We start from the raw sequence: 16,212 nt of genomic DNA, 5'->3' as shown, positions 1-16,212 counted from the left end.
ATTTTATTTTTTTGGAAAATGTACAGGTTTGACCAGCAGTTAAGATCTATATATTATACAGTGAGCCCGGCTACAGTTTTGAATGCAACAGCCATACTCTGGAATAAAGATTTAGGTCTTACAGTCGAAATGGCAATACAAGAAAGGAAGGAAACAATAAGTTTTACTGTTCTTGTCGTTTTTAATGTGAAGATCTTGCTTATGACCAAAGTAGCACTGAGGAAAAGATATTTGAATGACAGATTTTTCCAAGTGGTACAAATACATAGGAACAGCCTATTTTAATGTAGTATAAAATACTGCAGTCCCTTTCTTTCCACTTCTGGATTGTTGACGTTAACGATCAAATGCTCTGTCAAAACTTCGCTTCTGGCCTCTGCTTCTGAATCTGTTTCTACCAGAGCCACCACGCCGCCCATTCCTGGAGCTTGAGAAGCTTCGGCCGTTTCCTCCATCTCCTCCTCGCTGTGACTCAACTAACTCAGGTAATTCAGTCGCCACGCACAAACGCCATTGTTTGGAATCTTCCCACCTTGCCTGTTGAAATAAAGTCAGACATAGCAAGCGAAATTCTCAGAATGCAAATACAGGGTATTTCATGATTATTAAATTTGCTCAATTTAAAAGGTAAAATTGCGAGCAAATACAGGGGATTCAAGTTTCTAACTAAAGCGGTCAATACTGGTTTCAAAATTTGAAGGGCTACAGCTGCCTGAGCATGCCTCAGATAGTACCCAACAGAACTGAAGCCCACCTTAGAGCTTTACAGAGCAGCCTCATCGGTAAACTCATTCCCTACCTTTCATTCATTAAGAATACCACAATAATCATTACCGATCACAAATCCACACCCTCCCCTCAATTCCCCTCTAATCCAGAACCAAACATGCTTTTCAGAGTGAAAAAGGCACTAAGGGAGAAGTACTTGAAGGAAAGATTGGAAGTTTGGGGAATTTCAGCATGAGAATACTAATTATGCCAAGCAAAAACCTGGGATTCACTTTTCTGTGGAGAGAATTCTGGGTAAAAAGAATGGAGGGCAGAGAACAGAAAAAAGGGGAATTTATAGCGTAGCGAAACTTGTTGCCCATAAAGATTAATCCAGCAGCAGTAACAAGGGGAGGATTGTTCACACCACCACTCAGTGCAAAAGTTTCAAGCTACAGATTTTTGGAGACAGGGAAATACTTTAGGGAAGGAACACCGCATGCTTGTTCTGTTCTTCAATTCCTTCAAAGACATCCCCCTTTTGCTACTAGGAAAGGCAGGATGTGGGCTATGTAATGTTTTCTGCCTAACCCACTCCAGCCAGTTTCCTCTAAAGTCCACTGTAACTAGAAATTCCAATTGATGTACCTCTATCTCCTTTTGGTCTGCCGCAGGAATATCAAAGCACACACCCTAAAAAGAAAGAATTAATTTTAATGGATACAAGTCTATCCTTTCAATTGACTGCAACTAAAAAAAAATAGAGCCTACAAATCTTGTACTAGAACAAAGTTTTTAATTTCAAAGTGTTTTTTCAGTAGAGACTTACGATACCCCAAAATCTTTGAACATTAAGAGAACTGCGTCAATATTTCTCAAAATAACTGCACTTCCTTTATGTTTTCCTCAGATAAACATATTTTTCTTTCCTCTGCATAACCAGTACTTCCAATTCACATTTTCTTGTTCTTTAATAATAAGCTTATAACCCTCTCCATCTTAAACTGTGCTCCAGTGGCTTCTGCATTACTCATTTTGTAAATTCCTTCAAATCAGAAGTTTTAATCTATACTAAGAAACGTATACACCCAGTAAACTGAATATTTAGGTTCAGACTAAAAATCTGAAATTAAACTATTTGAACGATTAAGTACAATACATAATTCGCAAGTTAAAATGCTTTATCCGAAGCGGCAATCTGGATAGAGAGTATTACAAATCTGACGTAAGGAAAGCCATCCAGAACAATGCTGTGAACAGAGAGGCAGAGGCAAGGACAATAAAACAAATCTTACCAATTAACACTATATCAAATATCATGCGTGAAGGACTCAACAAGAAAAAACTTCAGAGATGGAAACAGTAAACATAGTTCACTAACATAAAGAAGTGTCCTCAAGTTAAATTAAAATCACAAGTGTCTGGCCAAGAAGCGTCGTGAACTATGTGTGAAATTCATACAGCAAAACATGCAGGTCAATTTTACACAAAGATGGAACAAAAAACAGGATACGCACAACACCAAAGACAAGAATGCATTTTTTTTTTAAAAAGAAGTAAAAATTAAAAAAAGAAGAATCTTTAAACTGTTGTTCAAATGTAGGCTGCCCCTTGTTTTAGGCTTCTGTAACAACACATAGTATCTGGTGTTTGGGATGGAAATTTCAATATGGATATGAATGAAGTATGCATGGAAACGCGGGTGTATGAAAGCATCAGAAATAAAACAGCAGAATAAGGGAAAAGAGAACAGCATATGTTGACGCAGGTAAATGAACTAAGTCATCAAGATCAGGGCATCCCTCTGTACAGTTTTATTGATCAGGGTATGTTGAGAAATAAGAAATAAACCCAGAAAAGCCAAAAGATGGAGCAAATCAGCAATAATGTGTAACAACTCACAAAAACAGGATGACATAAGCATCCCTCGTCCTCTGCGTCACCACAAATAATCCTGGACTGACTATTTGATCGCACATTTTCACAGGTTTGTGAAAACACGCAAATTCCAAGACAAGCAGAGTAGAAGTTTTGTTTAAAATAACTGTGTCTCAGTGAGCTTTGCTGCAGTTGTTGCAACACTGATAAGCATGCAACCCCAAAAGTAACTTTGATCTTTCAGTTTCAGGTACCAGAACAACGACCGACATGAGCTATCAGAACCGACTGCCCTAAGAAATCCTGTTTTGCCATAAAGGTGCAGTAAAAGCAGGTCACACCTTTTACCTGTCCCTATAGCCATGCAGTTACACTGCATCATACTGCCTCCTTAGCACGTCAAGTGGAGCAGAGCCCTAAGCCCCTGAGATGACCATTAACAAAACTGACTGAGGCCCATCCTTCTACCAGAGTAATATCCTCATCAACAGAGCCTGGAATGGGGAAAAAAGACCAAATATCTCCCCTGGCAATTGCTGAGAAAAGGCTACAACCAGAAAAGCTCAGCAGCAAAGATCAAAAAAAAAACCTTACCATCTTTCCCTTGAGGAAACACATTCTGTTCACCTTCCTATCAACACCATCACCCAACAGTTCTCGCAGTCTTCGCCAGGCATAGCTCATATTGTTTATTTCTTCAGAGCAGCGCAGTATCATTGTAACAAATCCCTAAAAAGTAAGAAATGGGGCATGCTCCATTCAGTCAGGTGAATAAGGTTAAGCACTGTATCAGATGTGAGAAACTTGCTAATTTACAGGTTATAAACTAAGTTTTCAAGTGGATACTGTTATGAGAAAGCAAGTATATTTATAGCCACTATATTCTTGCTTTTAACTAAATCAGTAGTTCCTAGTGGCTTAACTACAGTTCTGACAAACAAAATCATAAGGTAATAAACAATTCTCTGTTTAAACAACACAGAGGTGCATTGTTGGTTTTTTTTTCAGATTCAAGACAAACGTTAAGCCATACACCCTTACCGCGTCTGAGTTCAGCAGGGAGCGCTGTTCAATGGAAGTAGCACCTGAAATATGGGCTAGAGCTGCAGCCAGAGCATTAATTGGTCCCTTTTCTTGAACTAGAAACCGAGCAGACTCTTTGAAATACTCAATAGCAGTTTCAGGAACAGAATCCAGACACCTAAGTAATTAAAGCAAAAAAAAAACACCCAAATTATACACTACTATTACACTAGTATTTACTAGGCACTGGAATAGAAGAAAAACAGCAGTCCAAGACTTTCATAGTGGTCAGTTCAGAGAGACAGCCAAGAGCAATCCAAACAGCCCTTCCGAACTAGGAAGACAGGAAGATATGACAGAGCTTGAGTCACTGAACACACCTGATGGCATCTTTGCTGGAAGCCTTGATTATATCTGTCGCAGTGGGAACACCAACACGCTTGAACGTAATGCCCTGAAATTTAAAAAGCAAAACACAGATAAAAGTTGCAGACCAGAAATAATTCAGTTCTAAAGTAATAGTACTGGACTCCAGTGAAACAACCATTTAAATCTATGACATTACTTCTTCTTGTCACCTTTTAACTCCCAACTTTTGCTAGTGAAAATTACAAGGTTAAGCTTACAGGGAAACAGGTAACACTTAAAAGCCTTTTAAGTACTAGCTCAGTTTAAATGATCCAGTGACCTTAAACTGAAATAAACAGAGAGGATTTTAGCAGATTCCAGGGAAAAAAACAGTCCTACAGACTCTAAATTATTAATTTTAGTCTGATTTGCTTGGATTTAAGTACAAGTTACGTGGCCTTTCTAAATGCAAGTCTGAGTTTTATGTGCCCAGACTAAACCGCCTCATCCCAACTGAACACTTAATTAGCAAGAAAACTACCACACGGAACAGCGCACAAAGTGCAACGCTGGAAGTTACAGCTCTCGGTAAAGCGACACACACGCCAATCTCCGATCGGACGACAAGTCAGGGCGAACACTAAAGTGAAATCCTGCTAGCTTTTCCTCATTTCCACAGGCACAATCTTACTGGCATTTGCTGAAAAAGCGTGGGCACGAGCACCTGCAGCGCATTCCCTGCTCCACCATAACTGGCAGCGTACCCAGACTCCGCAAGGTAACTGAACTTCAGCTGGATGCTTTGTAAGCATCAGCCCTGTAACTGAACTACTGAACAGAGCACAAAGATTTTACACGCTGCCTAATACAACACATCCGAGCGCTCGTGATTAGAAGAAAGCTGCACTTTACCGCTTTCTGCTCCACATATCTTAGCTGATGTTCTTCCTTTCGCTGATAAAAACAGATGCAGATCCCAGTCCGTCCAGCTCGACCTGTGCGTCCAGAACGATGGATATAGGACTCCACATCCTTCAAAATAAAAAGCCTCATGACTTATCTAATTTACTGTAATTTAATCAATTCATTGCATTCACATGACTTCGTACAAGCTACGACAGTTAAGCCTGAACAATACACAATCAGTGAATTAAATTAAAAATAATTGCTTAACTAAAGTAAAACAAATAAGCTTTTCCATAACCCTCTAAAAATCATGGTTTGAAAGTCAGAACCATGAGCATGGATCAACTAAAGTCTTGTTTTGGCATCACCACAGAGAATACGGAAACATTTTGAGTGTGTGTACCTCTATAACAAACCCACTCAACCCCCTGCATATCAACTTGAGCATGGTTACTGCGATATGAACAGCTAATTCACTGAAAATTCACTTGTTTCTTTTAAACCCTCTTAACTTCAGCCAATATTCTCCCTGTTAGGGTCCCCTCCTCATATATACCCCTACTTAGTGCATCGCTCTTGCAAGACAAACAGCCTTTCTTCACTCCCACTGCTTCCAGACTTGCCATCACCACACATGGCCTTGAACGGAGAGGCTCTCAACAGCCTTAAAAGAAAGCACTTTAGGGAGACAATCTTTAAACATACTACAGACTGATGCACTCTGAAAAAATGCTCCAAGAAACCGCTTCTATATATTGGGACATTTCTTACCCTTGAATGCAAGGTTGATACGCTCTGTGTGGTGAATACCATCACCTGATAGCATTTACTACTTTAAAACAAAACTATAAATTATTACAAGACACTCAATGTTACCATCTCCTACCTTTGGTGGTGAACTTTGTACAACCAGGTCAACCTCAGGGATATCTAAACCACGGGCAGCAACGTTGGTGGCAACCAGAACTTTAAATGTACCGTTTCGAAAACCTTTCAGTGTGATCTCTCTTTGCTTCTGAGGAATGTCACCATGCAACGACTGGCAATCCTGAAAAACAGAATTATTATATGACTGTACCAAAATCCAAGACAGTGCTCCACTTTTATGGTCAGTTTTGAGTACAACATCTTGGTATTTGATAGACACCGTATGGCAAGATACAGAAGAACCGAATTACCAGAGTTTGTATTTTAGGTGCCTTACGATATTTACTCAGTACTTCTTATTCATATACCTCAAGGACCTTAAACAAAGGTGGGAAAACAAAATCTCAACATGTGCCTTATCTCCACCTCTAAATACCGTGACCTATGGGAACAACTCTACCCTTCCATCCACACCATCTACACAAGGCTTAGCCGTTTCAAAATAGTCATCGACAATTTTCTCAGGCCTTCTTAGGATTCGTCTAGACATCTTTTCCAAAATAGTGTTGCTTCTTAACTCCCCTTAATGTATTAACTTCCCCCATTACCAATGAAAGGATTAAAATATAAGCGATCCACAGAGAAATGAACTACAGCTTCAAAGATAACTTTTTTTAATCCAAACATTCTAAAAGTCCTGTATCACAGCAACAACAAGTATGAAGATCAAACATACAAAAACTGGTTTTTCCTCCACTTCACATTTCACAGCTTGCCTGCGCACGGCTACCACGTTTTCCACATGTAAACAGAGAATTATCTGAAAAAATACTAACACAACACTAGGGACAGCACGGAATTCAAACCCTCTTTTTCAGACAGTTTTCGATTAATGTCAGCTGGTAAGGCATCTATTCTGTTAGCAAGAATCAACACGCTAAAACAGAAACATGTGAGTAATTTCCTTCTCTTATCTGCCAAGATCAGAGTTCTGCATTGCCTATGCAAGATCTGATATCACTAACACCACCAGTAACACAGGACAAGGCTCCACGCTCGGGTTTAGCTGTTAGTGAGGTCATCTAGGAGCCTGGGAGAAACACTCCTCAACACAGTTGTGGCAGATGAAAAAGCTTCTCCTTTCCTTTCCCTAGGAACATAATGCTACACTGCTTTCTAGACATAACTTATCTCTTTAATGAAAACACTTAACAGAAAAAGTGGTTGCTGTGATATCACCACCAAAACCAAGCGTGCAGTGCCAGTGCCCCTACACATCAAAAACACTGCACCACTACATCAACCAGTTATTTTCCACCAGTGCTAGAGCGTGCTGTACCATAAATCTCAGGAATACACTAACGCTCATCCGCAAGAGATGGCAGATTGAATTCTTTCTGTGCATACATCTTTAAACTCTTCGTAACAGCTAATAAACATCTTAATGAAAATATAGGTATAGCCTCTGGTATATTACAGCTCTAAACCCTAATTGCCCCTCTCCGACACCACTAATTAATGACAGCATCACAGCTCAGTAACTGCTATTCCAGTACCATGACCTGTTATCATAGTAGTTCTCTATCACCGTTTTCAATCCAAGATAATCCTCTCTACAGAAAAAACCAATTCAAAACTGTTTCATTTAATGTCAATAAGAACTCTTCTTTTAAGAAAAAAATCATTTGTAGCCCAGTATCTGTTACTACAGCCTAGTCCTGAAGACTATAATGCTGTAAACTTTCAACCAGTTTGGGTTTTTTTTGAAATTTCTTTTTGGCAGTTTTGAAACTATCGGACCACCTGCAAACACCTGCCTTATCCACTTTGAAAGTCTCTCTTTAAAACTTACTTAGCATAGCTGTGGTATCAACATAGGGCTGACAGCTCTCTGGTGGGTTTTGTTACTTAACATAGATGATAAAATACCTGCTTGATGGACGCATTCAGAGCCAGTTCATTTGCCTCCTTTTTGGTCTCGCAGAAGACGATGGTCCTCCCATGGCTGCCACTGTAGACCTGAATGACATCTCCAATAACCGCCGCTCTCTGAGACCAATGACACTCTATTGCCAGATGCTATCAAAAAGAATTCCAGTGTTTAGCTCACATAAAAACATAAGATTCTTTTTAAATACATTTGAAACTGTAAAATCCAGAAATACCAAATAATTATACAGTTTCCTGATAGGCAAAATATGCTAACCTGTGTTTCTGATAAAATCTGCAAAATTGTGATCTGCAAAATTCATGAGGTTTTTGTGTTCACCGTGATTAGTCTAAGCTTAAGTGAAATAATTATGGTAAGAGGAAAAAAAGATGACAAATCTACAAACCACTTTCTTTAAAGCAAAGGAAAAAAAAACAGGAGATGTTATACCATTTCCCTGGAGGACAGTCAGAGGTGCAAGATTTTATCACAGTTCTATCAACTAAAGCTTCATGTCAGATAAAGCAAAACAAATAAATGCAGTGTGTTAAAAGCTTTTTTCAAGATTAACATTATTTCAGTCCCACTGATAGAATTATGATGTGTGCAACTGATCTGTCAAAGAAATCGCTAGGCAGTACTTAAGTGGAAACAATCATAGAATCACAGAATAGTTTGGGTTGGAAGGGACCTTCAAGATTACCCAGTTCCAACCCCCCTGCCATGGGCAGGGACACCTTCCACTTGATCTGGTTGCTCAAAGCCTCATCCAACCTGGCCTTGAACACTTCCAGGGATGGGACAGCCACAGCTTCTCTGCGAAACCTGTTCCAGTGCCTCACCACCCTCTGAGTGAAAAATTTCTTCCTTAGATCTAATCTAAATCTGCCCGCTTTCAGTTTAAAGCCATTGCCCCTTGTGTCCTGTCACTACACACCCTTGTAAAAAGTCCCTCTCCAGCTCTCTTGTGGGCTCCCTTAAATACAGCAAGCCTGCTAGAAGTGCTGAGGGTGCACTCAATCCCACTCTCCATGTCGCCGACAAAGATGTTAAATAGCGCTAGCCCCAATACTGACGCCTGAGGAACACCACTCACCCTGATAAGGTACCTTAGGATGGGATGACTGTTTGTAGCATAAAGGAAAAGGGAAGAGGCCTGAAAACATTCCACATTAGATTACTCACTTCCACTGTTGTAGCAGCCTTTTGAGTTCTTTTCCCAATAAGGTCAATCTGTTCGTATCTAGACTTCATGTATTTCTTAGCCACGTCATACACCCAATGTGGACAAGTCGCAGAAAACAGCAGAGTCTGGGGATTGTCTTCAGAATCTTAAAACACAGAACAATGTTCCTCAAACTTCATGTTTCATCTTACAGATCTATACAAGTTGATTATACAAGTTATTAAAAATATGAGGTCAAATATCAGTATATAAAATAAAGAGGGCCATTCTGCTTTTTAAATTTATGCATTATCAACATCTGAAGAAAAAAACATTCTAGCAAGTCTAAATATTTTCGAGATTAGGAAAAAAGTTACTGTGACCAAAGATCCAGTCTACTTTCAAGTAGTGAAGAGAGTAAAAAGGTTCTAACTCCTTTTAACTGGAAGAGTCCAAGTACAACTTATAGATAGGTGTCAAAGAAAGTTATTTACAGATTGCTAGGTATTGGATTTTAAGCTTTGCAGAGGTCCTGTGAATGATTCCCACTTTCACAACACTTCCTCATGTACATTTCCTACAATATATGACATTCCGTCATTTCTAAACAAAGCCACCTTGCAACTTTCAGAAAAATATACCTGAATTTTAGCAGACTAAATTGTTATTAATATTTCCTACTATTTTTTTAAATATTGAGATTACCCTTCTTGTAGGCAACTCGTAAAATGTCTTCCACTTGCTCAGCAAATCCCATGTCCAGCATCTGATCAACTTCATCAAGTACAACGTGTTTCACCTTGCTAAGGTCCAGCTTGCCGTTCTGAAGATGGTCTTTGATTCGACCAGGTGTCCCAACCAAAATGTCAATGCCACTTCTCATGAGATCAACTGACAAACAGGAAAGAGAAGAGCAGAAGAGCAGTTAGCAGTAAACTAGGGAGCACTCGCTGCATCAGAAACATACAGTAGCTAAGTAATAATGAAACTACTTCTTAAACCATCCATAAGTACTCTCCCTACAAATGTAAGTGAGAAAAAATGAACAGGAGGAGAAAACTTGGGGGGGAAAAAAAAAACAAAACTGGTAAGGTAGAAGTTCTACTGCTCTTCATGAAAGAATAAAGACTTCTCGTCTCCTTTCTCTCTCCTCATAATTTAAATAAAGCAGCAAACAAAGAGCTTCTTTTAACATACTTTGGAAATAGTTAGCTTTTCCCAAATTGTCTACCTTAACTGGAAACTTAAAAAAACTCTTTCTTTATTTAAAGATCCAAATTACTGAAACACCCTCCTTCCTGGAGGATGATCTGCAGGGGAAAAAAAAAAAATCTTCCCTAATATCTCATGATACATTACGATGAAAGAGCTTATTCTCATTCCTACTCTCATCTGCCTTGTTTGCAGCCATCAAGATGATAAATTACGTTGTCACAATAAAGAAATTCTTCTCCACTTCACAAATCCTCTAGATATCATGTATCACACAAAAACACCCCACACTCACTCACAGCTCTAAGGTTAAATATTTTCTAAAGACAATATAAATGTTTACAAGATCTTAAACCCAAATACTCTGGATCATCTCTTTAATTTAACGTACATGAGTAGACAAGGAACACCACAAATATAATCAAGAGCTATGGTTATTTCTCACCATAACAAGATATATCCTGAGCTATTGAATTCCCCATGAATACTCTCCAGTTCTTGAGTTAAAAGTGTGTGTTTGGAAGGACCCAACTGCATTTCTCAAATATGTCAGTCAATGGACATTTCAACTATTAGTGACAGTGTCACTTACTTTGCCCATTATACGGAGTTCCTCCGTAAAAACAAGCCACTGTTAGCTTTCTTGTGATGTCCTTGAAGTCTTTGGCCACCTGGTTTGCCAGCTCTCTTGTCGGACAAAGAACCAGTACCTAGACAGAAGAAAGAAAAACAGATGTTCTCTCAGCACGGTTTCTACCAAGAAACTACTAAACTTCTAATCATTAGTTTAGGTCTGACCATTTACATAGTTTTTAAAAATAAAAAATCTGGTTTAAACAGTAATCTAAGCAAAGATTGAAGAAACACACTGCTTAAGTCTCTTGCAACATCATTCATCTCCTTCAGCACATACTTAGGACAGGCTAATTTCTTAAAGGAGATGGACAGGAGGTACTTAAATCTTATTTAACTTTAGCTCTTGAACAGATCAGCTACAAGTTTTCTTCTACATGCACGCATGCTGTTTGAGTACAAGACTGAGGGATTTGGGTAATAAAAGGTTTTTACACATGCTCAGTAATGCTTCACAGTCCCGCAAGAAGGTGTAAGAAAGAGACACCAACTGCCTCTCAGCTTCCCTGTGACTCAGGGAAACATATGTTCAGTCTGCCAAGCCGGTGCTCAGCAAGGTTCTGGTGCCTGTGCTGATGTCCTCGCAGAAGCAACCAAGGAACCATCCTCTCTTGCAACATACAGGCTTCACCGCAGGTGATGGACAAGCTACTAGCAAGGAGTTTTAACTAATTTAGTTTAATGTGTGACTGCAGCACTGCTGTCAAACCTGGCATCAGTGGCTTGACAAAAGGAACCTCAAAATCCTTCTCCTATTCTTTCTTTCGACATTGAAACACATTAAAATCTTTTTAAGACTTGTGACTCCCTCGAAGAAAGCTTTCTCTTCTCCACAAGACTGTGCCAAATCTAGAGCCAGCATTCTCAGAGAGCCAACATGATGGGCAGATGCAAATAAAACAGCTAGTACTAGTTTTGGAATGATTTTCAAGTAATCTATGAGATAGGTGACAAGATGAAATAAAATGGAAAAAAAAAAAATCCCACCACTCATGGGGATACGATAAGCTTTGGCATCTCTAGTTTTGGAGGGCATTGTAAGAAGTTGGTGAAAAAACATATGTGGTATTCCCTAGCGGAATGCAGACAGTTCATAATGCATCTGCATTCTCTGAAGCACAAACTTCAATAGCTGGTGGTGGTACTAGTGAAAACTAAGTCTATTTTTAAAATATCCCATCATTTACATGTTTAAACAAACGTGTTTAAGTAGATAGCTTTTATCAATCAGAAGAAGTCACTCATCTCTTGCTGATTTGGGAACAAAACAAGCATCCAGCAACCACTGGACCTGAACAGTCACGGTGACTAAATAAAATTAAACAGGAACACATTGAACACCTGTAGCTTCGGTCTCCCTGTAAGCAGAAAAAGAGAACTGACAAGTGGATAGAGTAATTTCGCTCTTTGCTGCTGATCAGAGGGTATGAGGCAGCACAGGATGCAGGCAAAGCCCAACCAACACAGTTTTCAAAGAATGTTTAATGTTAGCTTATTCCTGCACAAACTTGAAGAACTTTTCCAATTCGGACATAAGACAAAACAAAATCAGCATTCTAACTAAGGAAAGTTACCTTTGGAGGACGGCCTCTTCTCCTTTCCTGTGAGTCTCCCTGAAGCTTTTCAATTAAAGGAATGGCAAAAGAAAATGTTTTCCCTGTTCCAGTTCGTGCTTGAGCAATAACATCTTTGCCAGAATATACTGGGTCGAAGGTCTTCACTTGCACGGGAAACAGGTACGTCACTCCTCGAGCTGTGACAATTTCAACAGATTTCCTTAATAGGATCATTTTACAAGTGTTCTTGCATACTTTTCAGAGGAAGTTATCCCAAGCAGAACTTCCTTCAACCCTAAAGTAAGTCAGGACTGTATCATCACCTCCACTGATTCGTTTAATCACAGAGGTCACCTGTAAAGAGTGCCCTGGGACCGCCTCCCACTTCATACCACCAGACACAGCGCTAGCTGGGACAGATGAAGTTATAGACTTTAAGGAAAGCCTTTAAGTACTGTGGCTTTATTTATGCAATACTCCCCACTGATCTACGAAAATCTCTTCCTTTCGAACAAAAAAATATGTCAAAACCACTTCTATTCTTAATTCATACTAAGTCATGCAGTAACTAATGTAAAAAATATTAAATGTAACTGGTTTTCCTTTACTAACTCTGAAATAACTTTTAATTGAAAAATTCTTGCACAGAATTAATTGCTTATGTCATTTAAAATTCTACTGCAAAGGCTGAACTGGGCAATACTGCAAACAGAAAAGTCTATGTTTGAAAATGTATTTAGAGTAGGCAATCAATGTGCTTTCTGTATAGCATCTGTGCTTGCACACACACAAGTAGAACACATCTCAAAGCTCATTGATTGAACACGTTCAGCATAAAAACACAGGGGAGACTATTTATTTTCTGTACATCATGCCAAGAAACTTACCTTGAAGAAGCTGAACAGTCCCTTTGGAAATAGGAAAATTGGAGAAAGCACCTTCTTTCTGTTCTTCAGTCAACTCCTGTCAGGTAAACAATAAATCAGATAACATTCCATGGGAGTATCATATGACGACCAGAAGATTCAAGGTAGTGGCACAGGCACTGGTGTCATACCCAAGGGTCAAATTTTCAGTGACAGTATCTCAGCTGCAGCTAAAGAGCCTTCTTTGTTTTACTTACTTATCATATTACAAAGTCAGACAAAAGTGATCTGTAATTTAAGTCAAGACTGTTTCATACCTAGTGGCATAACCCTGGAAATGCAAAACACCCAAATGGAAACTCTGGAAACTCTTAATTAAATTTTAACATTATATTTTAAGGAATTATCAATGGCCTAACAGATTATGTCGTAATACGCAAGATTCAGGCTCGATAACTAGTCCGTTTCCTACTCCCCAACTAATCCAACACAGTGATTCACAGAATCAGAAATCGATCCCCAAAGGAATACCGTTACGAGGCAGAGCATCAAACACACCTACTTAGTAATGCATCACTTCCACACACATTTTAACAGTACGGTGATTAAAACGCCAAGCGTGAGGAAAGAATGTGAGCTCTGAAAACCACGGAAACCCTGGATGTCTTGTGATGCATCAAGTGGAACAAGAAACAAAACCAAGCAACAGCAGAACATACAGGTAGAAAGACTTTTCAAAACAAATCCTAAGTTTCCCTTAAAAAAAACCACATCGTTCATGTCAAATAATTTTAAAGGAACCTAAATCAAACAGCAATAATCCAACAACACAAAAACATTGTTACAGAAAGGCTTAAAAAGGCTTACAAAACTGTTGCAACATGGTAGTTTATTACATTAAGGACCACCTTATCACATTAACAACCACTATTTAATAAGATGATACATAAAAACACACTAATACCTAAGTTTTCTTTTTGCACTAACTAAAACCAAATAATTCTTGTTTCACTAAAGAAGTACTCAAAGCACCGAAAAGAAGTCACTTGAACTACATTTGGAGGAATTGCAATTGTATCTAATGATGCTGAATCATAATAAAGCACCACCTCGCTGCAGTTTGTCCACCTGCCAATAGCTACCACAGCACCGGACCGCTGAAGTGAGGTGCACTGCTATAGAACTTCAGGACTTCCACAATTTAAAATTTTTGGAAAAAAATCGACAGAAGGGACAGTTCAAGCAGCTTTAAACCCTGGAAATTTACAGCAGCCTTTCCACTGATTGGGAATAAAAAAAAAATGAAAGATAACCCGTTCTAAATTCAACCTTGTTGCAACGCAGGAGTCGAAAGCTAAACTCGCCACTGCACCTGAATCAATCGTTAGTTTTACCTGCTCTTGCTCGCTGTCACCATCACCACTCGACGTCTCGCTAGAATTACTGGGCCGTTTTTTGCGGGTGGATTTAATGTTTAAGGAAGACAATCTCGTGTTCTCCGGACTTTCTTCTTTTGCATCACCGTTCTGTTTAACTCCGCTCCTCGGCTTCTTGAGTTTCGGGGAATCAAAGTCATCCTCCGACTGCTCACTTTCATCTGTCTCGGTCTTCTCCCTCCGAGATTTGTCACGGCGTTTAGATTTCTTCTCTTTTTTCTCCTTCTGGAAAGGCACAGAGCAACACCGCGGTGACTGGAAACAGGCGCACGCCACCCAGGCGGCACGGAACACGAGGAGATCGTTGCACACCAGTTAAAACCAGTGTAGTTATTGACGGGGGCGGGGGTCGTGTAAAGCAGCAGACCCTCCCAGCCGCGGCGCAGGTGCCGCCCGGAGGCATTTTCTCGACCACGACGCACCCGGGGCCTTCATTTCCAGGACTCGGGAATTCCCCCCACGGAGCGCACCCCAAAGAGCCCCCCGGGGCGGCTGCGCGACGAGGACGGCCGCACGCCTGCTCCGAGAGACGCCCCCGCCCCGCCGCCGTCCCGACACGAGGCCGGGGCCGCGGCCCGGCGCCGCAGGCCGCGCAGCCCGCCCGCCTCCCGGGAGGCCCCGCCGCCGCCGCGCACGTGGCCGGCACACCGGCCCGGCGCGCCCCGCGCGAACCCGACCCGACGCGACCCGCACTGGCGCGGGGACGCGACCGGAGGCGAGATCCGCCAGACGCCAGCCGCGGCGCGGCGCGGCACGGAACGGCACGGCACGCCGCGGCGCGGCCAGGCCGTACTCGGCGGCGGAAGGCCCCGGAACCCCTTCCCCGCACCTTGCGCCGCCGGCGGCTGCTCTCCGGAGCTGACTCGGTCCCCATAGGGCACTCGGGATCCGACTCGGCCCCGCTGCTGGAGATGAACCGGGCGGCTTCGGGCATCTCCGCTCGCCGGCAGCCGCGCCGCCGCTCGCCGCCCCCGTCAGCGGGCGCTGTGTGACAGCATCAGGGCCCGCCCGCTGCCCCGGCAACGCGGGGCGGGGCCGCGCCGGCCCCGCAGCCAAAAGCCTGCCGCCGCCACCGGACTACAAGGCCCAGCATGCCCCGCGCCCGCGGCGCTGGTGGCGAGTACCGCGTCGTGAGGCGGCCGCCATGACGGGAGCCAGGCGGGAAGCGGCGGCTGGCTCCTCATCCGCCGGCTTCCCGCCGGGGCGTGCGTTGCGCCTGGGATTTAAAAAAAAAAAAGAAAAAAAAAAAAAATCCCTAGGAGGGGTTTTAAGGGGGCGGAAAAGCAGCTGGCAGGCAGTGGCAGCGTGAGGCGCCGAGAGCAGCGGCTGCTAGAGGAGCCTGAGGGGGAAACCGCCATAACGCCGTGACTGAAGCTGTCCGTGAGAGCGCGCTGCAGGGCTCTGCTCAGCCCCGGCCCACACAAACGCAGCCTCCTCCCCTTCCTCACAGACAGAGGCGCCTTCTCTAGGAGAAATCTGCAATAGCTTTAAGAAACGATGATTGCAGCTTTAGCCTTTTGTCTCCACAACCACCGGAGGCAAGTTTTCAGTGGTGAGAGAGCCTAACAGAGCCGATAGCGGTGTGACCAAGTGCCTCTGTGAGACTTAAAAAAAGGACCGCGACCCGTTGGTGATCAGCAGCATGAAAACAGCACAGTCCGCTTGTAACTACAGGAAGAAATCA

The 16,212-nt window shown here is 41.8% G+C and overlaps 1 protein-coding gene across 1 annotated transcript; it reads right to left on the bottom strand.

The window, feature by feature from the left end:
• Positions 1-29: 29 nt before the first annotated feature.
• LOC104371296 (nucleolar RNA helicase 2) lies at positions 30-15,462 on the bottom strand. Its single transcript, XM_086616461.1, has 15 exons — positions 15,358-15,462; positions 14,487-14,753; positions 13,114-13,189; positions 12,245-12,423; positions 10,630-10,747; positions 9,531-9,716; positions 8,846-8,991; positions 7,660-7,809; positions 5,750-5,911; positions 4,870-4,989; positions 3,990-4,063; positions 3,628-3,787; positions 3,181-3,315; positions 1,357-1,401; positions 30-537 (listed from the first exon to the last, which is right to left on the bottom strand). The coding sequence occupies exons 1-15, from the start codon at positions 15,460-15,462 to the stop codon at positions 337-339; spliced, it is 2,124 nt and encodes a 707-aa protein (XP_086472587.1). The 3' UTR covers positions 30-336.
• Positions 15,463-16,212: the final 750 nt, after the last annotated feature.

This window comes from Tauraco erythrolophus, chromosome 9 (assembly GCF_009769465.1).
Source record: "Tauraco erythrolophus isolate bTauEry1 chromosome 9, bTauEry1.pri, whole genome shotgun sequence".
NCBI lineage: Eukaryota > Metazoa > Chordata > Aves > Musophagiformes > Musophagidae > Tauraco > Tauraco erythrolophus.
This window is presented reverse-complemented; position numbering and strand designations above follow the sequence as displayed.